Genomic DNA, 26,880 nt, shown 5'->3' with positions numbered 1-26,880 from the left:
GCTGAGCCATTTCTCCAGCCCCATAGCTCCAACTCTTTTTTTCCTTTTTGTTTATTCTTCTGTCATTACATCCTGGCTGCAGTGTCCCCTTCCTCCCCTCCTCACCCCCCTCCCCCCTCAGACCTACCTCCCCACCTCCTCTCAGAAAAAAGCAGGCTTCTCAGGGACATCAACCAAATATGGTATAGCAAGCTACAAGAGCACATAGTCTCACATCAAGGCTGGACGACTGGCCTCAGTTCTTAAACCAAAGTGGTGACTTTTCATTTTCTGCTGCTAGATCACTAAGGACCCAAAAGACGCTATTGTTCAAACAAGGAACTTAAGCTTCATCAAACAATTTAAAACTATTATTTGCAGAGTATACATAGTTCTATGAAGACATTGTGTCTGTTTTAAGTTGGACATGATGGCACATGTCTTAATTCCAGATCTTGGGAAATAGAGTTGGAGGCCAACCCAGGCTACATAGTAAAACTTGGTCTCAAAAACAAACAAACAAACAAACCAGAAACCGAGATGTTATCTCTATTCTATTACTGAAGAAAAGTTAAGCTCAGACAAGTGATTAACTTGCTAACTGGGATCTAGAACAGAGACCACTCAATTATTAATTACTCCTGGTAGTTCAACAGTGTCCTGGTTGGATGTGCATATATGTTTAGCAGTATTGCAGAGTCTGGTATTATCTAATTTTTTTTATATTTAACCTAGAGAAAATAGCACAGAGACATTGTTCTCCGGAGCAATGTTGCTTTATGCAAGTTAAAAGAATATGTCAAAACCAGAAGTTGACATGGTTCTGTAAAAAGTGAGTAATATAACAAAACTGTTTAACCCTTAGAAAAGACAATTCAGTTTCTAAATGTGAAATACACAGTGCTTTGTGCAGTAATCACTGTACGGCGTTTCCTCGTCATAATCAGGTCTTTGAATAATTACTCCAGTCTCTGACTATAGGATGGTTATTTCTAGCTGTATTCTAAAGATACACACAGCATCCTTAGGATAATATTCTTCTGCTACTACTAAGGATAAATCTTGCCTGTCTGCCAAGCATGTGGGTTCCTAGAGAGGAGACTGCAGTGTCGGATGCTGCAGCTGAAGTGGAAGGTAGTTAGTTGCATGTGTCAGTTATAATTTGCATGTAATTAATTTTATGTTCCCCTTCATGAACTGAGGAGTAAACTGTCTTCTTAAATGTATTGATCAGCTAACAGAGTCTTTTGTGTTTACCTATTTGGTGTCTTACGTGCTTTATTACATGTGTCTTACTATAAAAATTATCTATTTGTTTCTGTCATGTATATTACACATTTATATCTTGATTTGTAAACGTGTTCTGAAATATGATTTGAAGTACTCGAGGCCCGAAAGGTAACTGGGAGGATAAAGTGTTTGCCTGAGTTCAGATCCTCAGACCCCTCAGGAGCACTTGTGTCTGTAATCTCAGCACCCCACTACTGGGAGAGGGGAGGCAGAGTCAGGAAATACACACACCCTTGGTGGACAAGAGAGACCCTGTCTGAAACAAGGTCGAAGGTGAACGATGACACCTGAGATTGTCTTCTGACCTCCACACAAGTGCCGTGATGTACGTAGTATACACACACACACACATACACACACACTCACACACACACAAATATGTCTAGGTTATAAACAAGAACATACAGCTTAGTATTAAGCCTAGATTACTGCTTTTGTGAGTGCTTTTTAAAAAATAGGCATTAAAATGCCTTTTTATCAATAGGGTGATTAGTTCAGTTTTCTTTTTTGGTAATTTGGCTACCTATATTACCTCTTCAGCCTTGAAACTGTCATAATGAACTACCAATGTTACTGAGAATAAAACCTTCCCTGCTGGGGGCATCATTTTCACCCCTAGCTCCATGAAGCAGCTTAACTATCCATGGAAGCCTGCTAACCTAAAATGTTTCACTATTTTATTTCTTAAATGTAGGTGGAAAAAACCCACACCGAGGTCACAGTACCTACCTCAAATGGTGACCAAACACAGGTTTGTGCCAACAAGCCATTTGTTCCTTTCCCTCCCTGCCACCCCCCCCACTGTCATTTTTAATAACTCCCCCATTCTGCTTTACCTTAAAAATAAATAAAAGTTCAAATAAACTTCAATGAGCCAATATTTTATCTTTTTCTTCTTTATTGAATTGTGGCAAAACAGAAGCTTGCAGAAAAAGGTGAAGATCTGATAAGAATGAGGAAGGTTAGCCTATTTTCACTTTCACAGCGAGGCCACCATCTCATCCATGCTGCTTACAGTGTATTAAAAAGACAGTGGTCCAGCCTTTGAGTCTTCTTCATCAGAAATTACTCCAAGAGAGGCAGTATGTGGGGAACCATCAAGCAGTATAGTTGGGATGTGTATTTGCACACATGCACATGCACACACACACTCACACACATGCACACACACACACACACACAAAGAAATTAGACTGTTTATGGACAGGTTTTATCTAGGTAAGCTTTCAATATTTAAGTCTCTTAATGAAATGCAATTGTGCAGGCCAGACCTATCTTCCAGGCTCAAACTTTACAAGAACTTTCCCAGTGACATACTAGTAGACCTATTAGTATTTTATACATGTTTATCGCAAAAGCTGTCGTAGCAGGAACTTCCAGCATTAACAGTATGCGATTAACTGCTGTGTGCTTATTTCCCAGCCTCAGAGTGGGATGAACCAGTTCTTACTGGATGTACTTTTTAGCTGATTAAATCCAGAACACGGTAGACATTCAGATACTGCAGTATTCAGAAATGTAAAACTCTCCAAAAGGCTAGGTGTTTTTATGGCATCTCTCCACTCCATGGTACATTGTGTCCAAACCTTTTAGAGTTATATATTATCTTAAGGTAATATTCAAATAGCTCAATTTCTAATAACAGTGTATTGTGTTAGAAGCAATGAAGCGGGAACACTGTCTATTTAAATACCATCGTCACGGCTTCCCATCGTCCGCAAACAAAGGTCATCGTTCCCCTCTGGTAACCATGCTCTGCGTCCGTGTGTGTCTGTGACCATTTCATGTTGGCATTTGCTGCATCGCACATTTACTTTTAATTGTTTTTTTGTTTGCCAATTTGCAGTTTGTTTCCCCGCAAGAACAACGTTTTAATTTTTTTATGCTTCTGTTTTTCTCCCTTTCGTTTTCACAGAAAAAGAGAGAGAGACTAGATGGTGAAAACATTTATATCAGACATAGCAATTTAATGTTGGAGGTTTGTATGAACTTGAAGCTTATTTCAGTTGGTGGCCTGGAACCTTCTGCATTCTGTGCTAATCCCCTTCACTCTGCGCTGCGTTTGGGTTTGCATGCCACTGCATGGGAGACGCTTAGGTTTAAAGTGCCTTTGCATGTTGGTAAACATGAAGATAAGCAACCATCTCTCCTAACCTTTCGTTTGCATCTCTCATACTATCTAGAGAAATATATGATTGGAGCTGCCTCCCCGTTCATGGTTCTGCTGTTTTGTCCCCTTTCAGAACATTCAAATAGCATTGCTAAAAGTTTCTTCAATTTTCCAAGAGGATAAACTGTAAATGTCCCAAGAAAAAAATTTGCACTGTTTTTCCCCCTGAACTGAGAAGAGTATTTAAAAAAAAAAAAAAGAGGGAAAGTGATTGAAATTCACTTGGGCTTCTGCATTAGAGAAAGCAAAAGTTCCTGAAGAAAGAAAGGTTGGGAAGGAAGCCTAGCATTGAGGGGTGGTTACCACAGGCTTAACCATAAAAGTAAACTTGTGAGTAGGATCTTTACTTTTAAGATGAAAACACTGAAGCTAAAGAATTTAAGTAGTTCTCCAAGGCCACAGAGCTGATAAGTTGATAAAGCTGGAATCTGACTGAGGAGTTTTATGATTTTCTTCTCAGAAAGAGTCCTAAAGTTCTTTTTCTATTCATTCAATAGTGACCAGATTTTTACCTCAGCTCATAGACTTTTCCTAGTCTGGAGCTCCATATTGGGTATGAGATGTAAAACCAATTTGGAGATTAAAGAAACTCCATGAGAAAAATTAAGAAAATTGGAATTATTCTCTGTGGAAGACAGTGGGACCAGTGTAGTCTGTACATGAGAAAATCTCCTAAATAGAAGAGGAAGACTATATTATATAACAATCAAGGCAGAACCGAAAGAAAAGAGTATAAACTTACATCACGGTGTGGCTTCCCTGGGGAGGATTGCAGGAAGCTTGCAGTGGGGGCGCTGAGGGAGAGAAAGGAAGAGCAGCACCTAGCTGCAAGCTCGTAGAAACCTGTAGGAGATAACATCGCTCTGCTTCAGGGGGTCTACTCTAAGACACGAGGTCTCAGGAAGTGTGTTGCCTCGGCCTCCTGCACGGGCATTGCAGGTGTGAGCCACTGTGTCCCGTGAGGTAGCATGCAGCTGAGACTTGAGAGAAGAGCCATGTATTAAATATCTCCAATGTGAAAGTTTGAAGAAACTTAAAAAGTATCTCTCTGGCCAGGCAGGGTAGCACATCTTTAATCCCCACACCTGGGAGACTGAGAAGGAAGATCAGGGGTCAAGGTCATTCTCAGCTTTATATTTTAAGGGCAGTCTGGGCTACATGAGACCTAGTGTCAAATATATATATATATTTCTCATTAATATATGGCCTGTAAGGATTATTTATTTATTTTTTTGTCAGTAGCTATATTTTGAACATCTCTATATAAGGCACTTTAATACAAATATTAAAAATTATGGATGACCTTCATTTACTGTGTACTGAATGATGGCACATGGCCAAGTGCTTTACTTCCATTTGTCTCATATAACATAAGACCTCCATGGGATCACCGTCTAAACTGTATCTGAGGCCTGAGACCTTTTTTGTTTGGTGATTAGGAAGGACAAGGCATGTCCAGTGGTCACCACTTCATGGGATAGCGTCTCCCCACTGCAAGTAGTCCCTGAACCTCTGTGCCAATCATATATTTATCATTTCTTCCATGAGGTGTGCTGTGGCTTCTGAGACTCACAAAATTCCTCTGTCATCTGTGTTTTCTTCCGTGGCATTTTACTGAGAGCCCTGAGAGGGGATTTTTGAATATGTGTGTGTTTGAAATTTAAAACTACTAACTGCCTTTTGAGAACATTGTAAATTTAATGAAGTGTTTGGTTTTATTGCTGCTAAAATCCTAAGATGATAGGCCTTAAGAATTATCTAACCTGAACATAACCTTTTGACCATCATTCCTTAGTAAAAAGTGACCCCAAGGAGGTTCTCTCAAGTTCTCTGTTGTTGCTCTGGAGCGTTTTTTTTTTTTTTTTGAAGCATCCCTCCCACCCTCCCTTATCACACCCCCACTAATGCTTTGTTCTGGCACAAATAAGGTCGAGTTCATTTTTAGATCTACCGCCTCCTCCTCCATCTCCCAGAGAGAACCTGTAGCAAATGTCTGTGACAAATTCTATCTGGAGCAGGTCCCTTTGAGATCTTAATTTTATTCCATGCTCCCACAAGTTTCCAATAAAACAGCTAAGAAGGATGGAGATAGCTCCCTCAGAAGCTACCAGTTTTATTGAAAAATATATTTTCTCAGGTTCCAAACCAATCAAAAGCTATTCAAGAAGAGTTACAAGTCATCAGGTGCAGCTCCGGCTGGGTCTGAGTTATGTTTATCCCAGTATCTCATGGTCCGTTTTGTTTTGCCTTGCTTGCACTTTTAATCATCCCAAATTTGTTAGGTTGTTCTTGGCCCAAACAGATTTAACATCCAGTGAGGACCTGGGTCACAGACTCTCAACATGCCTGACAGGTTTCAGCTGCTCAAAGACTAAGTCTTGAACTTGTACATGCTTATCTTCCTTGCTTTCAGCTGTAGCACAGTTGTTTTCCCCCTGGAAAAGCTCACGTTCCTAAGATAGGCTCACATTTCTTCTTAGTAAGTGAGAGATGCTAGTTATAAAGAGCTACAGTTACCTTTGGGGATTAGTTATCTCTGTGCTTTCAAAGCAAATACACATAGGTCAGTCTTTCAAAAACAGAGAGAGAGAGAGAGAGAGAGAGAGAGAGAGAGAGAGAGAGAGAGAGAGAGAGAGAGATTAGTTCATGAGTTTCTGAAGGAGCTGCCCCAGAATTCAGATGTCATGTGAGTCCCTGGGTTTTGTATTTTTTTTTCTCCTAGATAGCAATTTGGAGAAAGTTTTATTTAGTTAAGGTCTTTCTTGCCTGCAGGAAGGGGAAAAAAAAACCATTTGATACAAAAAAAAATTCTGTATTGTTTTGTTTTTATTTTTGTTTTCCAAAGTGAAATTATTTCCCACAATGCCAAAAATAGACAAATCCCAAAGTTCACACAGCATGCCAGGGATCCATTTAGCTTCATGCTTTCCTTAGATACTAAGTTGCCCTAATGGGAAGTAGACACAAGATTGTGTTGTAGCTGCAGGTTCCAGCTATTGTGACCTGAAACTGAAGCTTTTGTATGTGTATTGTTAGACAAAGAGCATTTGAGTCTTTGTCTTCGAGATATATTTATTGGACTCCTTTTGGTCTGATGCCCTTTGTAAAAGAAATTATTATGCATCTCTTTTTAACAACAAAAAAATCTGTATGTGTCTTAGCCCATACTTTATTAACCTTAGTTTTGATTGTCTCTCTCTAGAGTGTTACCTTAAAGAAACGTTCATCTGTTAGGCAACCTCCAGTTGCCTAATATTCAAACTGCTAGGACAATTGGATTGTTTTAAATTATCAAGGAGAGATATGAGACTCTATTGACAGTCACTGGAAGTCTTTTGTGAGTGGTGCTGGAGATTAAAGCCAGGGCTGTGTGCTTGATAACAAGCACTCTATCACCAAGCCACTCCCCCAGTATAGGTCCCAGTAAGGCTCTATTTTGCATTAAGAGAAGTGAAACGGGAAACCATAGGGTTTTTATAGTGTAGGGAAAACACTGAAAATTAAAAAACAAAATAGGGGTGATAGCTTAGGTGTGAAAGTGTGAGGACCTGAGTTTAATCCCCAGAGCCCATGTAAAAGTGCTGGGCCTGGTGCTGCACACTTGTAACCCCAGAGCTGGGGCAGTGTGCACCAGAGCATCCCTGTACCTTGGTGGCTAGCCAGCCTAGCCCTTGGTAAGCTCCAGGTCAATGAGAGACCCTGCTTCAAAAGAGGTGGACAGTGTTTCTATCCTCAGATGAATGCCTGAGGTTGTCCTCTAGCCTGACTCGGACATGCATGCACACATACAGGTGAATAATTAAAACAAAAATCTTTGAAGTCATTTTATTTCTTTATTTTTAGAGGTAGTAACAATTGATTTTGGAAGTCTAGAAATAAGAATTTTAGTAATAAATTCTTGAATCAAAATAGGCCTTAATAATAGAGAAGCTAAAGTATTACAGTGGGCAGAGGGGGATTCTCAGTGTTGCGGCTCACTCACCAGGACAGCAGCTAGTGGAAGCTGAGGTCATTCACCATGTCCTCCATTCATCAGTTTCCCTGTTGCTATCTCCATCCTGCCTGAGCTAAGCCTAAATCAGTTCTCCTCAAGCTGAGGCTAATGGAATTGTGGGGTTGCCTTCAGGATGAGGAGGTGGAGATCTAGTTTTGCATCCTTGGTGGAAGAGGAGACACAGTTAAGGAACAAGCACTTCACAGGCAGTTTAACTACAAGCTATGGGACTGTGATGCTTCACTACTTCCAAGTACAGCACTTTGTTTGTTTGTTTGTTTGTATGTTTGTTTAAAAAGGCAAAGAAATATGCAGTGTTATATATTTACGATCTAAATGCAAAATGCAGGCTGTTAACGCCTGTCCTGAGTGTGGTGTTTCCTACCAGTGCCCACTCTCTGATGGGTTCCCTAGGTGCGTTTTTTGTCCCAACTATTTATTGTTTTGTGTCTTTATCCTTCAACTGTAGGATTTAGACAAGAGCCAAGAAGAGATCAAAAAGCATCATGCCAGCATCAGTGAACTGAAAAAGAACTTTATGGAATCAGTACCTGAACCACGGCCCAGCGAGTGGGACAAGCGCTTATCCACACACTCACCCTTCCGGACTCTTAACATCAACGGGCAAGTCCCCACTGGAGATGGAGTGAGTACTGTGTCCACATGACTGTGAGGCTGAGTGCAATAAGTATGTTCATGTTCATTATGTATGTTAATAGTCTGGATCCGAGAGCTTCGAGCTGAAGTCTGGCTTTGACAGTTTAACAGTTTGTTGCTGCTATAAAACATTCCTGACCATTTAGGTAGCTCAGTTCAGCTGAGTCCTTTAGAATGACTCGTGGATGTCAAGGCTCTGAGAAATGCTCACAGCTGCCTGCTTCTGGCTAGTTTGTGTTTATAAACTGACTTCATGCCAGTGAAAAGTGCCTTCCCTGACCACAGAGTTTGCTAAACTTAGTAAGGTCACATTTGGAAGGGAGTGTATCTTTTTAAAACTTTATTTGAATATTTGTACAACTTAGAAATGTCTGGAATGATGGCTCACAGTTATATAAGAAACAAAAGAGGCCCTGAAGCCAGAGAATGTAGAATGTTCAATTTCAGAAAAGCAACTGATGACTGATCTTACATAACATAACATCAGACCTTCAGCCAGCTGTTTATGAGACAGTTCTGATCAGAAGAGACCAGAGACACCTTTCAGGGTCTGTTCTCTATTTTTGTTGCCATTTCCTACTTTGGAAACCCTACTACAGAATAAATAAATCTGTTTAAAGGTAGTATCTTGTCAAATTTACGTCTAAAACGTCTTTATCTTTAGCCAGTATGCCATCTACATGAGCGCTCACCATAGCTTAACGACTGATGTAATGGTGTGCTCACTTTGGCCCCCAAACAATAGCAGCTCTAGTTGAAAAAGCCAAAGCATATCTCTAATAAAGTCCTGAGGGTACCTGGCATATACCTGCCATTTCAATCCTGTGGGACTGAGGCAGAAGGATCATCTGAGAAAAGGATTTTGAGGCTGAACTGGATATATAAATACTTTCTCAAAACAAAACAAAAATTAGGTTTAAATTTTTTTTTAGGATTCTTGATAATCTATCCAGATATATCATTTATTACTTAGTTTCTGGAACTGTAGACAGGGATAAAAACTCTTCCAAGAATACCTTTTGTAGTTTTCAAATTTGGATTAAAATTAGCTAACAGTTTCACAAGTGAGATTGGAGGATACCTCTGTAACAGGCAGCTGAATAGCTACTGGACTGGATGGGTAGATCCAGTTGTTTCCCTGCATTGTCCCCTCAGACTCTGTTCCCGGACAGACACGTGCTCTTACTCTGTAGTATGCACTTTGAACTGGTAGAATAACCTTTCTTTCTGGATGAGACTTATTCTGAAAGGCAGATAATTCATTTTGACATATCCTTAGAAATAAGACTCATAAAGGTCCAAGAATAGTTGTAGTTTGAATTGACTGAGAAGATCTGGCCAACCAAAGCCTAATAAATGCTCTGAGCAAGCTATTTGTCTCGTACATCCTTGCTTACCTGGTGTTCTTCATGTGAATGGCTTGTTACTATCTCATCTATTAACACACCACACACACACACACACACACACACACACACACACACACACACACACTCTCTCCCTCTGAATGAATGAAGGAATGAATAATCTTTTGTGCCGGGACAACTCCACTTCCTGGCATATCTTGCTATGGTGAGGCTAACTTGTCTGCTCTCTGGAGATGCCTCTCCTACCTTTGTCAGCTTTGTTGTTGCATTGCAAGGCAACTGAACTTATATAATTTGTGTATGACCAGGTGAAGAAAACTTCTGTCCTCCCCTCGGAAAGAAAGGTTGGTGGGCCAGAGGTAACGCAGCTGCTGTGACTGTGCTGTTCACGCAGAACTTGCTCTTGTCATGGCACTAAACAGAGCACCCCCCAGACTCAACCACAGCGGCTGAATCATGATTTTCTTTTGGCTATACTGTAAATCCACACCACAGCCTTTGCCTCACACACCACATCCCTCTGCTGCAGCACTGCAGTCCTGTTTGCTTATTTCAGCGCATGGCTGGTTGAAAAAGCTGCATGAAGTTGTTGATATGTACTTAGAGAGAAAGTGAATTTAATTATACCCTATTCTTTTTATGTTGTCTTTCTTCTCCCACCTTATCTTCATTTAAAAATCATTATAATTTTGCATCCTGTGTCTTTCCTTTTATTCTTTTTGCTGATCAGTCCCCTAGCTACTTTATCCCCAATACATATCACTTAGGGGTGTGCAAAGAACCGGTATTCAGCTTCCAGACCGACCAGAGAAGGCTAGCCCAACTAAAAGAACTCAGAGCCAAGTTTTTCCTCTCATAGATACCATCTGCCTTGACCATGGATAGCAGAATACAGAGATGCAGGGGAGGAAAAGTCCAAGTTGACCAACTGGGGAGTGGGGAGGACACTTCTCTTAAAAGTTATCAAAAGTATTTGCTAAGTATATAAACCTTCATGATGATCATAACCATTTCAGTCAGGATTCCCAGGCTGTGCAATCACTGAGGTCTTGTGGGGCTGTATTTGCCTTTCTTGTTCTTCTCTGTGGCTGCCCTCACTCCAGGGTAGACCCTGGAGACACATTATACAATTTATAATTTTGTTATTATCTTGCAGTCTTTACCACTATTCCACTGAGCTATTGCAGTCAGAGTCTTTTGAAGAGATATGAAATTGCTCTTTATATTCTGCCATTCTATTTGTTAGTAAAAGTAACAACAAGCAGAATGCTTCGTTATTGACACTGTCTGATGCACTGATGTTTGACGGCATCAAGGCAATTAGAAATGATCTGCAATCCATATGTGGAAAAACGTTCATGCACAAATAGCCTCACCAGGACAACAAGTGACAGAGAGAGAGGGGAAGCCGGTGACTGCTTGAACTTCCAAGTGTTCCAACACTGGTTTATTCCAAACACTAAATTTTAATTTAGTTGTATAGTTAAATCTGCAGGGTAAATTGCCAAAGTAGAGAGGCACTAGTACATCAGGAGCATCCAGAAGATCTTCCCACCCCTTTGCACATCCCCAAGTATCACTCTTAAGCATTTTCCATCTGTCATTTTGTTCATCTCTCTGTCTTTCTTGATCTTCTACTGTGAAAGCAGACACAGGAACGTGCTCTGTTAGTACAGGGTGAAGAAAACAGTAAAAGGCCAGAGAGATCCACTGAGAGAACCTTGCCCCAGCGAGAAAATGAAGAGATTGCTCCCAAGGTTTCTATTCCAATCCCCGAGGAACACAAGGCTCTCAAAAAGTGCCGCCTCTACTCTAGTGCTTTTCCATCACCTCGTGTCCCTTTCATGATGTCTTTTCTCCTGGTCCTTGCCCTGGCTGTTTGGTGGTTGATCTTTCTGTGATTGGAAAACAGGGTGCTCATCTGACATGTCAAGGCTAAAACCACCGAACTCTGTCTCTGGCTTCAAATGTGTAATTGCCTACGTCACGCCTTGGATCATGAGCGTTCACTGTCATAGAGACCTCAAGCGGTCATTTTTTTCTTGTCAATAATAAAATGTGAATCTCTGCAGAGTATACATTGTGAGGAAAAAGGAGTAGCAATGGATTAGCCCACCAGTGCTCCTACCCCAAAGTTAACTGGTTCAGGGAAATCAGATGGAGGTGCATGGCAGGTGGTCGTCACCCCAAAGCTACCGTGTATGCTCTTACTGTTGACCTGCTTTGTCCTCCTTTTTGGTCTCACACAGACTGGGACACTCTGAAAAAATTTGATGGACTATTTTCCCAGTCTTCTATAGCCATTTTTGTGGCATGGGTTCTGTAGTTTAAGAAGAAATTCAACTTCCCAACCTTTGAAAAGCCTTAAAATGGAAGTTTTAATTAAAAAAAAAATCCATAACCACTCCTTTTCTTAGAGTGTCTAATCAGTTCATACAAAGGCCTTTTCTGGAAGGGGCTTTGACACCTGTGGCCTTTTTGTGAGTGTTTATGAGCTGTATGGAATAGACAACTTATCCTGCCTGGTGTGTAGAAGAATCAAGCAGAGATTAAATGCTGTCTTTTCATGCATAGAGAGTTGATTTAGTAAGGGAAATGGTGCTGGTGTCCCTTGGCCTCTAGCCAGGGTGGAAAATTTCAGACTACCTACCTTTAAAAGTCCTGGAGTACAGATTAACTTGAGATCTGTATGTAAACATACTTTTCTCTAAATTAAAATATTGTTACTTCCTTATGGCATAAGTATATTGCTAGAAGCAATATTTAACTGTTATAGTAAGCTTAAATGATACTTTGTTTCCTTGTACTTCTATTCTCCCACTTGTGTTAAAATCAACTGTTTCTAATCAGTAGCCTTGGATCTAAGCTTTCACTGTGACATGTGTCCAGTATGCATGTTGATTATAAGGCTTCCCTGATGTAGAGGTGAGCGCGCCCTCCTCAGAGCACCACTTAGATGCTAAGTTGGTTTCTCACCTCACTGTATTAACCTTGCATGATGTCGCTTGCTTTCTATGGCATTTGAACACATCAATCTGGATGAGTTGTTAACTTATCAGAAACTATTTTGGACTCTGAGTTAGTCATCACATTGAGACTATTATCTTTTATATTATTTCTTAGTGTTTTTTGGACAATGAAATTTCTAAAGATGGTTTTTGCCTTTGAAAAGATGGAGGGGGAGGGGGAAAGAGAGAGTAAAACAATAAAACCAAACATTTTGTTGTTGTTCCTCAGTGCTCAGTAGTATTGATCTGTTGTCTTGACAGATAGGATTGTCTGATATTTACTGAAAACTGCTATGGTATACTCTGTCATTACTGGACTTAGGAAAAAACCTGGAAAAACCAGGCCAGATTTTAAAAAAAAAAAAAATCTGGATATATGTGGTTTGTGTTACAAGTTATGTCTATTTATAACAAACATTTTGTAAATAAGCATATTTATTGATTCATTCATAAGAAAATGGATTGCAAAGCCCTCTGGAGTACTGCAGAACTGCTTTGCAAGGTAGAACATGAGAATCGTAAGGATGGCCCTTTATCTGTGATGAGATGTAAGCTTTCCTTAATGAAGTTTAATCAGAACTAGCATTGGTTATGTTCTTGTAAGTTTTTTTTAGGAATTAAAAATTAACCTTAAAATTTTATCAGTACTTTTGTAACTTTCAAATTATATTTCCTACAGTTCCAGTTTTCATTGTTATACATGGCTTTTTATTAATTACTGTAAACATCACCCTGAATTTTATTTCCTTTTATATTGGGATTATTTCAACTCCATTAAAAGTTCAGTGTGATCCAATGGCACTGTTCAATGTTGCAAGAATTTTCAGAAATCTTTGCTAACAAAGAAACCACTTCTTATTAGTAACGCTGCTGATAGGTGGATGCCAAGTCCTTAGATTGAACAAAGCTGATGAACTTGGGCTCAAAAGATACATGTCATAATTATCAGAGGACAGACATCAGCTGTTCCAGCCCTGTGTGAGATCCAGTTAATGCTGCCAATGCGACAAGCTGCGGACAGCATCTCTTTCTCTCCACCACTTCACCCCATTCTCAGAACCATGAGCATTCCAGTAACTGGGTCCCACTTTACCCTGGGCCACCTTCTTGATGGCCAGTCCAGAAGTAATGTGGACTAAGGATATTGATACAGACCTGTGTCAAGTGTTGAGGTTTTGCCTTGTTTTCCTGTGAATCATTTCCAGAGTGAGTTGAGGAGATCTTAACTATCTGGTGCCCATATTTCCAACCAGTTCCTTACAGACAAATCTTCCTTGTGAGACTGACTCTGTACTGTGTTTCAGGAAGTGATGATGTTCAGTCTTCAGTTTCTGAGGAGCTAGCAAGATAGAGTTTTTTTAAAAGCAGACACATGTGAACCTCTTGAGATCCATCTTGAAGCAGCCATGTTAATTTCTGTCTGCTCCTGGCTGATATTTGACGAAGCACTTAAAACTAGTAAAGTTAAAAATGCTTTTCCAGATGTATCCAGCTCTTAGTAAATTCAGATGGTATTCTCTGAGCAGCGTGTACTCGGGAATAAGCCCAACTTCTATATTTTAGATCTGTTTTTTAGCTGTTTGCTTATCGCTAGCATTTGTAGTATGAAGTAGATTCCATTTGCAAGTCTTACAACTTTGTTTACATAGTTAGTAAAAATTTTAAGGAGGGGACTGACTGTTGATCAAGACAGGAATCACCTCTGGAGCTGTCCTGCTGTCATTGGAGAACCCAGGGGCTTCCTAAGCCCCTTCTGAGGTGGTTTCTATGACAAACCCACGAGGTACTCTATATCATTGAGGCACAGTTAGGGGTTATCACCAGTAAGAATGTATGCTTGTGCTTCACCCAGTGGTCATTTGCTTAGAAAAGGGAAAAACAAGATGAACTTCTGTCTCACTGCTGCTCCCTCGGGGAGCTCTGCAGAGCTGTCTCCTCCCGCTTTATGCTTCCTACAGATGATGAACTTCACGGTTCTCCACATGGAAACCTCCCCTCTTCCTTATGCCTAACTACTCACTCCCTGTTCTTTGTGACCTCGACCCCAGAACCAGAGGCAGCTCCTGCTATCCTGCTGTCTGCTTTGTGGGATTCCTTCTCCTGCCTCCTCTATACTACTCTGTAGTATTAGTGAGCCGCTCTCCTGGCTGCCGCTGTCACCCCTCATGCCTTAGGGTCCCCTTGTACCAGGGGTACTGGGATGGAAGAGGCAGCTGGATGGTTGTGAAGGTTGCTCTTGTGGTTAGGAAGCCTCTGGAGTTAGGCCAGGCCAGGCCAGCAGTGGCCATGACCCTCAGGATTAAATTTAGGGGAATTTTATTTGGTAAATAGATAGCAGCTTGTTGAAACATTTTTCCTCTTTTTTTCTTTTTTTTGTGACTGGATGTTTATAGCATCCTTCCATTTACCATGGTTACAACCTCTTTGGGATAATTAATAGATAAGTCTAAGATTAAAAAGAGGGAAAACCAAAATCTCAGCTATCTTTTCTGGTCCCTAAATCAACAAAAGCAGTTAGCTTCTCATTTCATTCCCTGCTGTCTTAAAGCAAAAGGTTATAGCTCAGTTATCAAGTGTGTGTTTAGTATTCATGAGGCCCTGGTTTGATCCCCAGCACAATGAAAAGCAGAAAGGAAAACTGGGTGGTGGGAGGAGGTCCGAGGTAGGAGGGGGAAAGGAGGGGGGGATTGAAGAGGGAGAGACATGGTTACTTCCTGCACTCTTCGAGGATGCAGAAAGATAGCACTTCTGATGCTAAGGTGTGACAAGATCTTAAGTCCTCTTGCCTCTGACATTTGACTCTTGGTGCAGCGTCATTTAGAGATTTAGAATCTGGCATTGCAGCTTGTGTTTGAGTAACCCACAAGATAGAAGATCATTGTTGGACAGATGAGCGTTTGTTTAATTCACTCTTCCATTAAGTCGGGGAGCTTCTCCATAGTGTTGCTTATCAATCTTGAATGCAGGGATTGTAAAGAGTTTCTTTGACTTGGGTGTGGTTGTGCAGAACTGGTAATGCTGACTTTCAGAGGTGGAGGCAGGAGAGCCAGTTGAAGAAGATAGATTACACTCTGAAGACCATGTTTCAAAAAAGAAAGAGAATGAAATCTCTGACTTTGTCATGAAACTTCTTGCTAAATTAAAGGCAACTCTCTTGTGGAGTTAATCTTACTTCTTAGCCTTTGGTTTGTTCTTTGTTTGCCGCCTGCCACCTATGGATCCAGGTACTACCGTGACTTGTATAATAATCAATGTATGAACTCAGTTACTAATAACAGGTGGTAATGGATAACCTCTAACTTTTACATGGACTCTTTTGTACTGAGATAAATTTGATCACTCTATGCCTAATCTGTAAGTGCAGGCAGCCAAGAAAGCATGTGCAGAGAAGCTTTCCTTGTTGATGGTCTGTAGTCCTTGCTTTACTCAAAGGACCTCAGGTTGGACGCCACTATGGTAAATGTTGATCTCTCATGTTAACATCTGGTAATTTGGTTTGATTTTTCCTTTACTCTAGCTATTGATCAACTGTTTTCACTCCAGAATATATTATCAAGACTGGAGTACATGTTGATCTTGGAGTATGATGTCATTAATGGAATGTTTGTTTATCTGAAATACATCGCTGACATCAATTTGATACGTTTTTCTATTGTTTTATATGCTATAAAAACAAAACCTATGAAACTGTCAAGAGTTTTGTGCATCAGGGGCTGGGTGGTTGGCACAGCGTCTCTGAGGAGTGACACAGTAAGGCGTTAGGCTTCCTGTCACTGCTCATCTCTGCCACAGCACAAAACGAGACGGGGCTCAGTGAGACCGCATCTCAGTCAGAATTACTGGGCACAAAATTTGATTTTTGTACAATTTTTATGCCACTAAATATTTTTCCCTACCCATTTAAAAACCATCTATTCTTAGCTCATGGCCATACAAAAACAAAGATAGGCTGGAATTTGGCCTGTGGGGACTAGTTCTTGGAGTTCCCTCATAGACTAGAAAGCTGATTGGTTACTTTTTTTTTTCTTCTAGCTTTGGTACTATTTTGTTTATGGAAATTGTAAATCAGCATCAGGTGGACCTTCACTGGAACTTGAAGTCCCATGACGGCACAGTGCCCTTGTCTTTCCCCGCTTTCTCTGTGTTGACTGGGATCTTTTTTGTTTGGTTGGTTTTTGGTTTTTGGTTTTTTTTTTTTTTTGGTTTTTTCGAGACAGGGTTTCTCTGTGTAGCCCTGGCTGTCCTGGAACTCACTCTGTAGACCAGGCTGGCCTCGAACTCAGAAATCCGCCTGCCTCTACCTCCCAAGTGCTGGGATTAAAGGCGTGCACCACCACTGCCCGGCTGTTGACTGGGGTCTTAATAGAACTTGCTGACTACTATCTACCCACTTTATTTGGATTTAAACTATCTGTCTCAATTTTCTCATATAGAATAAAGAAATACTAATTCCTAAATAACCTTCTCTTTAACCAGATTCTAAAATTATATAATAAGCATATTAAAAAAAAAAAAGAGGTCTGGTGAGATGGCTTAGCCCTTAAGAGTGCTTGCTGCTCTTTAAAGGGCCTGAGTTCAATTCCCAGCTCAGTTGCAGTGCTCATGCAGAGTGGCTTGTACCTGCCTGAAACTCCAGCCCTAGGAGGGACATAATACCTCAGGCCTCTGCAAGCACCTGCACTCAGGTGTACATACCACTCTCACATACACATGTGCATAGTTTAAAAATAACCCCTTTCTAAGTGAAATGATTTTCTGTTGAGCACTTAGTGCATGCCTGTGTTTCAGTCAGTTGCATAAATTTAAGATTAGCCATTTAAGGGACTCATTTGCTTTTCTAATGATTCTTGTCAAAATAAAAAACTTCTTTGAGAAGTCCCTGGATCAGAGACCATTGGGGGCAGTTATTTTTTGGGTAAGTTAGCAGAAAATAATGTCCTTTTTAAACTGGCTTTGTTCCCTTTTTTGGCCTTATGTTATTGCTTGTTAGAAGTGTTTCTTAATAAACCTGAAGCCCCTTTTCCCTTCAGTCTCCTGTCCAGGATCCTTTGGCTTTTAAACTTACTTAACTAAACTGTTTATCCATTAGCAGTTCAGCATGGTATGAAGCCTATAGAAACCTGCTACAGAGTTTCTCTTTGGGGACACTTTCTTTTATATTTTTTCACATTAATGGCTTTATTATTATGTAGATTTATGGTGACTAGCTATCAGTGCAAGTCAGCTTCTGGTTGTTAGTAATTGTTAAGGAAGTTAGAGCTGGTGATACTGGACACAGGCAGATCTAAAAGAGACGGGAGCGGGGAGAGTGAGGAAGCTGTACTTCAGCTGATTGGCTTGAGATGCCAGCCTAGAAAATACTGTCTGCACTCAGTAATTGCTTAGTCCTGATACAGAGGCATCTCTTTGCATGTGTTCAATTCTCAAAATATTGTCTTAGATCAGCTTTATATTCATTTGACTTATTTGTGTCAAGTTTTAAAAATAATTTTTTTCTAACCAATTTAACCAGTCACAGTAACGGGTAATTGTCACATTTTATTATGCTAATTTGCCTTTTGTGTTTTTTTAAGAACACTGAATAAATTAGTAGTTATTAACCATCCATTATTGCCATTCTGATCAGATTGAAGAGTAGAGTGGGTGTGAATACGTGGGTGTGAATACGTGGGTGTGAAGAGAGCTTATTCCTGTCATGTGGAATAAGAGGGATTGCCACTTACTCCACCTTGAATAAACCCTCTCTTAGTGTTACAGCTCCAGATTTTATTGTATTTCTCTGTTGATGGCTTAAACCACCAAACTCTCCACACTTCGATGTGGTCTGTTTACCAGCTCAAGACATATACTTATAGTAATATCTAAGTAATGGAAAAATGCTGCTGTGTTTCTCTAAGCCACGTTCCTTTTCAGAATTCATTGAAAGCATTAGCACAGAAACCCGTTTCATTACTGTGGGATTTTCTTTTGTGGAGGGGAGACAGAGATTGTTGGTATCTAAAACTGATTTTGTATTGCATCTAGTTCTGCGGAATCAAGGCCTGTTTTCTAGACATCAAGTTGGAGTATAATTTTTAAGTGTTTATTAAGACTTAAATGAAGCTGGGAGTGGCGGCACACATTTGTAATCCAGCACTTGGGAGGCGGAGGCAGGAGAATCGTGAATCTGAGATTGGCTCTGTTTATACAATGAGATCAAGGCATGTGAATCCCTTAAAAGAAGGGGGGGGGTCTTTAATAAGTTTTGGAAATTAGGTTTCTGTGATCAAATTTAATGTTCCATCACAAGTGACTGGAAGTTTTGTGCTGGTTTTGGATCCTCCCCCGTTGCTCTACCTGACCCTTCACAGTGTAATGAAGTAAAACTGACCACCACAGTTTTCTGTTCTCAGCCATGTTCAGCATAACCTTTAACATGTGCTTAAGCACTCTGACGTCTGCAGATCTGCTCAGATGTGAGATGCTCCTTTGATCTGTGGAGTCCTCGAGGGTGAGTGCAGCACTAAGGCAAAATTTTCTATTAGCTAATAGTTAAAATTTTGCACTGAGCATGGGTTTTGAAGCTGTTTGCTTTTACAGTCACCTATTTGGGGATAATCTAATAACAGGACCATTCAGAAAACCATAAAGACTACGGTTGGGGAGGCAGAGGCTAACTCAGAACCATGCCTAGCATGTGCGAGGTGCTGGGTTTAATCCAGCACTTCAAAAAGAGTCAAAACCATCTGAAGAATTGCTGTTATTGGTAGGCTTCACTGCCTTCATTGGAAAAGAAATGTTCTTATCCTGAAAATAGTTTTATCAAGTCTAGTAAAACAGCAGTATGATGAAACCTTTGCCCAAATCAGCTCTTTTACCCAGCTAGAAACTCTGTGTACCAGGAAACAGCCGTGGCCCTTGAACAGGACTGAGTCTCCTGGGGACTCTAGTGAGAACCAGAGTTATTTCCAGCATACAAACTTTAAAAAAGATGGGGTTATGACCACGGAAGAAATGATGCTGAGGAGAAGTGCATTGTGGTAAAGACAGAAGGATTGTATCTCCAGTCAAGTGTTGTTAGTTTATCCCCACTGCTGATCCTTGGAAGCTGCTAGTGGCCTGAGCTTTAAAGTGGCGGGAGCCTTTGTTTACAGGCTTTGGGGCTGGAGACTAGGGATGTTTTCTTTTCAGTAATTTTGATTCTTTCTTCATTTGTTTCCTTTTTTGGCTAAAGAATGGGCTACCGCTGCCTGCCTTGTCATCTTTATGTGATGTTTACACATGGCTTTTACCGAAGAAGCCTTGCTACATCTGATTTATCTTTTATTGCAAGTGCCCATTTAAAAGCAATTTTGAAAGTAAATGTTGTTTTGTTAATGATGTTCCTGCTGGTTATTATACAATCAAGGAAAACACTGACATTTATAGTTTCTCAAAATAGAGAAGAGATTATAAATATTTATCAGTTAATGTATAGTGATATATGTTAGATTTTTTAAAGGCCTTTTCCTGGGGCATTTAAAGCATTCTTTCCTGAGACATAAAACTTTGCCTTTTTTCTTTTTTTTAAAAAAAAAGAGAGAGAAGAATGAAGAGACAGAGCACTGGCAGCTAACTGATGCTATGGGGTTGGAGTTGATGGTTTTTTTCCCCTTGCATGTTGCAGACCATCTGGGAATGTTACAATGTTGCTAATACATGTGACTGTTATATTTATTGTTTACCCTAGTTAAGGACCAGGAGCTGGACTCTTCTGCTGGTATCTTCCTTCTGTGCTTAGCAAGATAACTGCCGTCCCTGCTGGCTGTGTGGGCCTTCAGTGCAGTGCAATGCAGTGTATTTCTTACTGGGTTTGCAAATCAAGGGTAATGTGCTTTTGGAGGTATTGTGTCTGTGTGAGCCTTGTACCCCAACCCTACAGTCACCTCTGCCACTCTGCTTTCTTATTTAACTTGTCTGTAGGGCTGGGGAGATGGCTCAGTGGTGAAGTCCTTGCTATGTAGTCATGGAACTTGAGTTTGGATATCCAGTGCCCACATAAAAAGCTGGATGAGGAGCTGGAGAGATGGCTCAGTAGTTAAGAGCACTGTCTGCTCTTCCAGAGGTCCTGAGTTTGAGTCCCAGCAACCACATGGTGGCTCACAACCATCTGTAATGGGATCTGATGCCCTTTTCTGGTGTGTCTGAAGACAGTGACAGTGTACTTGTATTAAATAAATAAATCTTAAAAACAAAAGCAAAAGCTAGGTGTGGCCATGTGCACCTGTAACTCTGGGGCTTTGGGGTAGCTAGAAAAAGGAAGATCCTACAACAGCCAGCTCTAGGTTCAGAGAGTATCCCTCCCACAGAAATAAGATGGAGAGCGACCAAGTAAGACACTTAACTTGGATTCCATGTGTACAAACAGGTCACTCTACACACACACACACACACACACACACACACACACACACACACTTTTAAATCAGTATATCACTTTTTAAAAAAGCCTAACAGATCCCTCTCTTCTTAACATACAGAAACACTGACTGATCAGAGGTTAATGTGTTAACTTTTCTTGAGCTATGTGTGCTTCAGCTCGCCACAAGTCATGGCAGACAATAATACAGAGTTGGTTGTATCATTAAGTAAGAACTGAAAAAGCCAGTGTGGATTTTGTTTTTGATAAATTACAAAACAAAATGTAGAGAATATGAAGCCTCTACATTTTAATAACCATGGTGGGTTTTGTTACAAGGTGCTAAATCCAAGGCACTCTTGGAGCATATTAATTTCAGAAAGCAAACGTTTGGGTAATTACAACACAGAAAGATATACTTTGAGGCTTGGAAACAGCAATGAGCTGATTATACTTTAAAATGGTAGTAGATTTTGTGACTAATCAGGATTACCTTTTTAATGCTGGATATTTATATAAGAAGTAGCCTTTTAAAATAGCTCATTGAGGGCTGGAGAGATGGTTCAGTGGTTGAGAGCCTTGGCTGCTCTTCCAGAGGTCCTGAGTTCAATTCTCAGCAACCACATGTTGGCTCACAACCATCTGTAATGAGACCTGATGCCCTCTTCTGGCACACAGGTGTACATGTAGACAGAGCAATAATACATTAAATAAATAAGTAATAAAATAAATAAATCTTTAAAAAATAGATAGATAAAATTGAGCTGTGGCGATGCCTTGGGGTAGAGCACCTACCTCTAAGCATGAGAACCTGGGCTTGAATCCTCAGATAATTTACCCGCATAAATAGGTGGCCTGGAGGGAACATTGGCCACCCAGTGCTCCTGCAGGAGGACAGGAGGAGACAGGAGATTCTCCAGGAGCCTTTGGAGTGCTGGTCTGACATACCAAGCAGCAAAACTCAAAAAGACCTCGTCTTAATAGCACCTAAGGTCAGCCTCTGTCACTCCTCACACACACATGCCCTGTGGAATACATGCTATACATGCATGTGCTCAGACACAGGAATGTACACACACATACTGTATTCATGCACACACTCAAAATACCCTGTCCAGCGTTTCTCTCTTGGTTCAGGAATATTTATTAAATATATGCATGGTGTGTATTCAATTCTCCTATCACAGTTTTTTCAAGATTTTTTTAAAGATTTTTTTAATTATGCATATAGTGTTCTGCCTACATGTAGGCCTGCAGGCCAGAAAAGGGTGCCAGATCTCATTACAAATAATTGTGAGCCACCATGTGGTTGCTAGGAACCACAGGACCTATGGAAGAGAGCCAGTGCTCTTATCCTCTACACCATCTCTCCAGCCCGTTTTCCAGATTCTTAATTGGTGAAATTCTATACAGTACACCAGGAATAATGGCTAGAAATGTAGATCTGTGGTGGAGCGTTTCCCATGTGCAGAAACCTTGCTTTGATACCCAGCATCATGTCAGCTTGAGTGCATGTGTGTGCACGCACACACACCCTGCTGACGACTGCTTAAAACCTTGACAAAGGGTAAAAAGATGAGCCTCCTCCATTAAATCCATAACCTTGCTGCACTTCAGATGCTCAAGACGCACCTGTAGGGACCAGATGTCTGTACTGGTCTGCTTCATGCTTCTTTGCCAAAAGGAATACAGATGGGGGCTGAGAGTGCAGCGGATGCTCTGGTTCAATCCCAAACGCTTCTCCCATCAAAATCTGGATATAAAACATACTACTAGTGCATATCTTCAGTGTATATCACTAAGCAAAGTTATTTAGATGGATATGGAGGACACCGACCATTAGTATTTTATATTTTTAATTGCTACTGTGACTTTGGACTTTTACTATTCTGTCTCTTTCAATACTAGGGAATCAAAGTCTGGATTTTGGTGCCTGCTAGGCAAGTGCTCTGCCACTAACCTATACTTCAGCCACTGATATGGCTTTGACAGTTTGATAATTTCTGTTGGATGTCTTCACTGTTCTAGAGACAAATTTCTTTTTTTTTTTTTTGTGGTTTTTTCAAGACAGGGTTTCTCTGTGTAGCCCTGGCTGTCCTGGAACTCACTCTGTAGACCAGGCTGACCTCGAACTCAGAAATCCGTAGAGGCAAATTTCTAATGTAAAAATTTACTTGGGAATGAAATCAAGATATAGTCAGATTTGTAATTTTACATTCCCAAGAATATCTCTGTTATTTCTATATTAAACATTAAACAAAATGAGACATAACCTAAATCTTAGCAATTACTTTTCTATATTAACTGTCCATCATCATTGATAATTGACATTATTATTAGTGTCATTATTGTGTGGGGGTGTGGTTGTGTACTTGTCAGAGGACAGCTTGGTGGGATCCATTCTCTCCTGCATATACACGAGTTCTAAAACTAACAGTGATTAAATTAACTCACCTTTCCTTCCTCCCTTGTTTTAAAAAAAGGTTAGTATGCTAAGTGGCATCAAACTAAGTAGACCAGGCTGGTCTTGAACTCATGACCCTCTTCTCTCAGACTCCCAAGGGCTAGATATACAGGTATGAGCCCCATACGTGGCTGTAAACTGTTTAGTTTGTAAGTGTATGAAGACCTGAAACAGCACATTATCAAGAGGAGGTCAGTCTCCCAAGTGAGCATCTTCCCTCCTTCCCTCATTTGAGAAGCTGGTGGCAGTCTGAGGTGGAGACCTGAGGTGCGTCCTGACAGGTTCCCGAGGGCTGCTCTGCTCTTCGCCTGTTTCTTCTGTCACTATATAGAGAGATATGACAGGACAGTGCTAGGTGCATCTCTTCCTTCCTCCAAGACAGATGCCGGTTTCCTCTCACAGCCCAGCAGCTCAGAGGCAGCACTTATTCTCACCAAGAAGAGAACAAGTGAAAGATAAACACAAGAGAAAGTATTACAGTTCTTCAGGAAAATACGACTGACGTTTGTTTAAGTAGAATAATCCGAGAAAGGTTTTTCAGAATGTGTTTTTACTGTGATCTCTTACATTAGACTTTTAGGTACAACTGTGGCTATTTCTATAGTCTCTTCAAATGTGTGAGTCTTTCCAAAGTAACCTGAAAGAAAAGACTAGATTGGATTTAATGGGTGGCAACAGATACCTGACACTTACAGCAAGCTCCCAGTGTTACCTAATAAATTTTGAAGATACAATTTCACTGAACATGTAGAAAGACTTTGGTGGGGGAAATCTTATTTTCTTCCACAAAATATATTGAATTCTCATACTTAGCATGCACCATGAACTTTTTGGGGGCCGGGGGAGTTGTACTTTTGAGACAGGATCTCACATATTCCAGGACCTCAAACTCAATGTATAACCAAGGATGGCCTTGAACTCCTGATCTCTTCTGTCTACCTCAGGAGCTATTATCTTTTTAAATGAGATTGAGCCTTCAAATGATTTTCCTATTCAAGTAAATATTTTCCAATTGACTTTGTTTTCATATTCTCTCCTCTCTCTCTCTCTCTCTCTCTCTCTCTCTCTCTCTCTCTCTCTCTCTCTCTCTCTGAGAGAAAGTGTGTGTGTGTTTCATTATGTAGTCCTGGATAGCATGGAACTCACTATGTAGACCAGGCTGGCCTGGACTCACTGAGCTCTGCCTGTCTATATCAAGTATGGGATTAGAGGTCTGTTCCGCCATGCCTGGGCCTTCTCATGTGCTTGAAGCCAACATATTGTCACTGTGCCTTGTACATGTATCTGGTCTGTTATGGTAGCCTGCTTCCTTGAGTCTTCCAACATTCCAGATAAGCAACAGCTAGAGCAACAGACACCTCAGCGTCACATAAAGCCTCAATTTTGCCATTCGCTGTGGATGGTTTAGACACAGCCATATGTCAAGTCATATTTCTGGCAAGATCCCTTCATAGTTTCTAGGCTAATTTGGTTTCATGCAGTTGTGCAGAATTATATAATACTGTGGCCTATGCTGATGGCCGTGGCCAAAGGCAACAGCATTGTCAGTTAGAATTCTTCATGAACATTAGCTGCCAGATTATGAGTTTCTCTTGTCAGGAAACTTTATATCCCCTGCAGTCTTATCTTCTCTGTCTTTTCAAGTGTCTTATGTTTAAAAATGTAATGTCAGCCACTAAAATAGGTCCTTCTCTGGGTTCTTTGGAGAGTCATCGTGTTCTCCAGATTGGACTGTTGTGATGGTCATTCTTAGCACAGTTGGACTTGTGTGTTAGTCCTCCTCAGAATCCTGCCTAGTGCTGTGGGAAGAGAGGCGCCTCAGAACCAGGGACAGAGCTGGATCGAAACCATAGTCCTAACATGCTTAAGCTTTCCATCCCTCCATTTATAAAATAAGGATAATGACTACACAAAGTGAAATAACAAAGAATTAAATGAGAGACTAGGGAGATAATCCGGTGGACCCCAGAAACCAAGTAAAAATGCTAGGTGTGGTGGCACATGCGCTAGGGTGATGGAGACAGGAGGCTCGCTGGGCTTGGGCACGCTGCACACCTGTGAGAACCTCTGTCTCTTAAAAACCAGGTGCCCCTTAAGTGAAGCTAGTAAATGTGGAAACAGAGACAGTCGGCTAGGTAAGTGTTACGGGATGAAAATGGCCTGGGTAGTGAGAGGGCTCCGAGTATAGGTGCCCAGCCCGATTGCCGGAGATCCAGCCCTGGGACCCACATGGTGGAAGGAGGGAATTGACTTCCACAAGTTGACCTCTGACCTTCACATCTGCAGGTACACATCCACACACCTGTTCACAAACACATAAAGAGAGCACAGATACAGACTCGGACCTGGCACACTAGGCAGACGGTGCTACCGTTTATCAGCAGAGAAGCTAGGCAGCAACACAGGAGGGTGAATTTGGAACACGTTACATTCCTTCTAAGGGAGATGGGGGATGTCCAGTAATAGTTGTCTGAATTGCCCTTGAGATCAGACAATGGCACCAATCAGAGAGGTTGACTTGGACTTGGAGTGTGGTTACATGGCTGACCAAGCCCACTGCTGCCGCTCTTCCCTTTATCTCCGACAGCTCCTGCACGCGAGGCATCTGAGTGTTTGTTACGCTGACCTTACCCTCACTACAGCTTGAACCTTTGGTCTTTTTTATATTTGCTTTAGGGAGAGGAAAATCAATCCATTTAATTGCTGCCAAGCCTGATGACCTCAGTTTAGTCCCCAGGGCCTCCGAGCGGGGAGGAAGAACCGTCAGCCCTGCCCAGGGGCATACAAAACAAAAAATCAAAAAGAGGTTTTAGGCTAAATAATGTTTAATTAACAAATAACTTCTCGATGGCAGTCTGTCTGTCGCATCATTTCTGTGGATTGACACAGAGCTGCCCTGCCAGGCATGTTGCATGCCCATGATTCCAGCACTTGAGGGGGTTAATCACAAATCCAAGGCCAGCCAGGGACATATAGTGACACTGTTCTTAAAAAAAAAAAAAGTGCAAACACCAACAAAGTTGACCATTGTTTGGCTGTCATAATCAGCCAGCCTTCCAGCTGTAGGAAAATTATTTAGAGAAGTTTTGCTGCTCCTGTGCGTGTGAATGGGCTTAGTACTTCCCAGAGCTGGGGTGGGCACACATTGTGAGAAGGCCCATTTGTGAGCTATTTTTGGTCAATTCTTTAGAGGGAAAAAAAATCCAAAAGTTTGTGGGATAAGAATGTAGTCCAGTGTCTTCGCAGCGATGATAAACTCATGTTCTTGAGTCCTCTTGTCCTCACCCATCTTAGCTGCCCTACTGATGGGCTGATTTTTGTGAAGGGAGTTGTTGGGACCTTAGACTTGAAAAGTGTTCACATAAATGTTATTATACTTGACCCTAAGACCTCTACAAGCCCAGCTAAATGTTAGTTCCACTTTAAATGTGAGGAAACTCATGCTATTTAGCCAAAATGTTTATGTGTCTGATCTTTGGACATCTAGATTCCCAAGTCCTCAGTTCTCTTGCGTGCCCTATACAATACTTATAACTTATAATACTTATATGCAAGGTGTCCTCGTCTGATTCAG

The 26,880-nt window shown here is 41.0% G+C and overlaps 1 protein-coding gene across 12 annotated transcripts in view; it reads left to right on the top strand.

Moving 5' to 3' along the window:
* Epb41 (erythrocyte membrane protein band 4.1) overlaps positions 1-26,880 on the top strand; it is a 156,919-nt gene that overhangs the window by 113,663 nt on the left and 16,376 nt on the right. For 5 of the 12 annotated variants that reach the window (XM_028759647.1, XM_028759638.1, XM_028759637.1 and 2 more), the window contains 3 exons: positions 3,185-3,247; positions 7,903-8,079; positions 9,766-9,801. In XM_028759647.1, coding sequence (XP_028615480.1) covers positions 3,185-3,247; positions 7,903-8,079; positions 9,766-9,801 — 276 coding nt within the window. Of the gene's footprint in view, positions 1-3,184; positions 3,248-7,902; positions 8,080-9,765; positions 9,817-26,880 lie in introns of all 12 variants that reach the window. The other 7 variants (XM_028759649.1, XM_028759645.1, XM_028759639.1 and 4 more) reach the window with 4 other exon arrangements.

The sequence above is a fragment of the Grammomys surdaster genome, unplaced genomic scaffold, assembly GCF_004785775.1.
Source record: "Grammomys surdaster isolate TR1022 unplaced genomic scaffold, NIH_TR_1.0 126313, whole genome shotgun sequence".
NCBI lineage: Eukaryota > Metazoa > Chordata > Mammalia > Rodentia > Muridae > Grammomys > Grammomys surdaster.
Note: the sequence above shows the minus strand (reverse complement) of the source record. Positions and strands in the feature narration are given on the sequence as shown.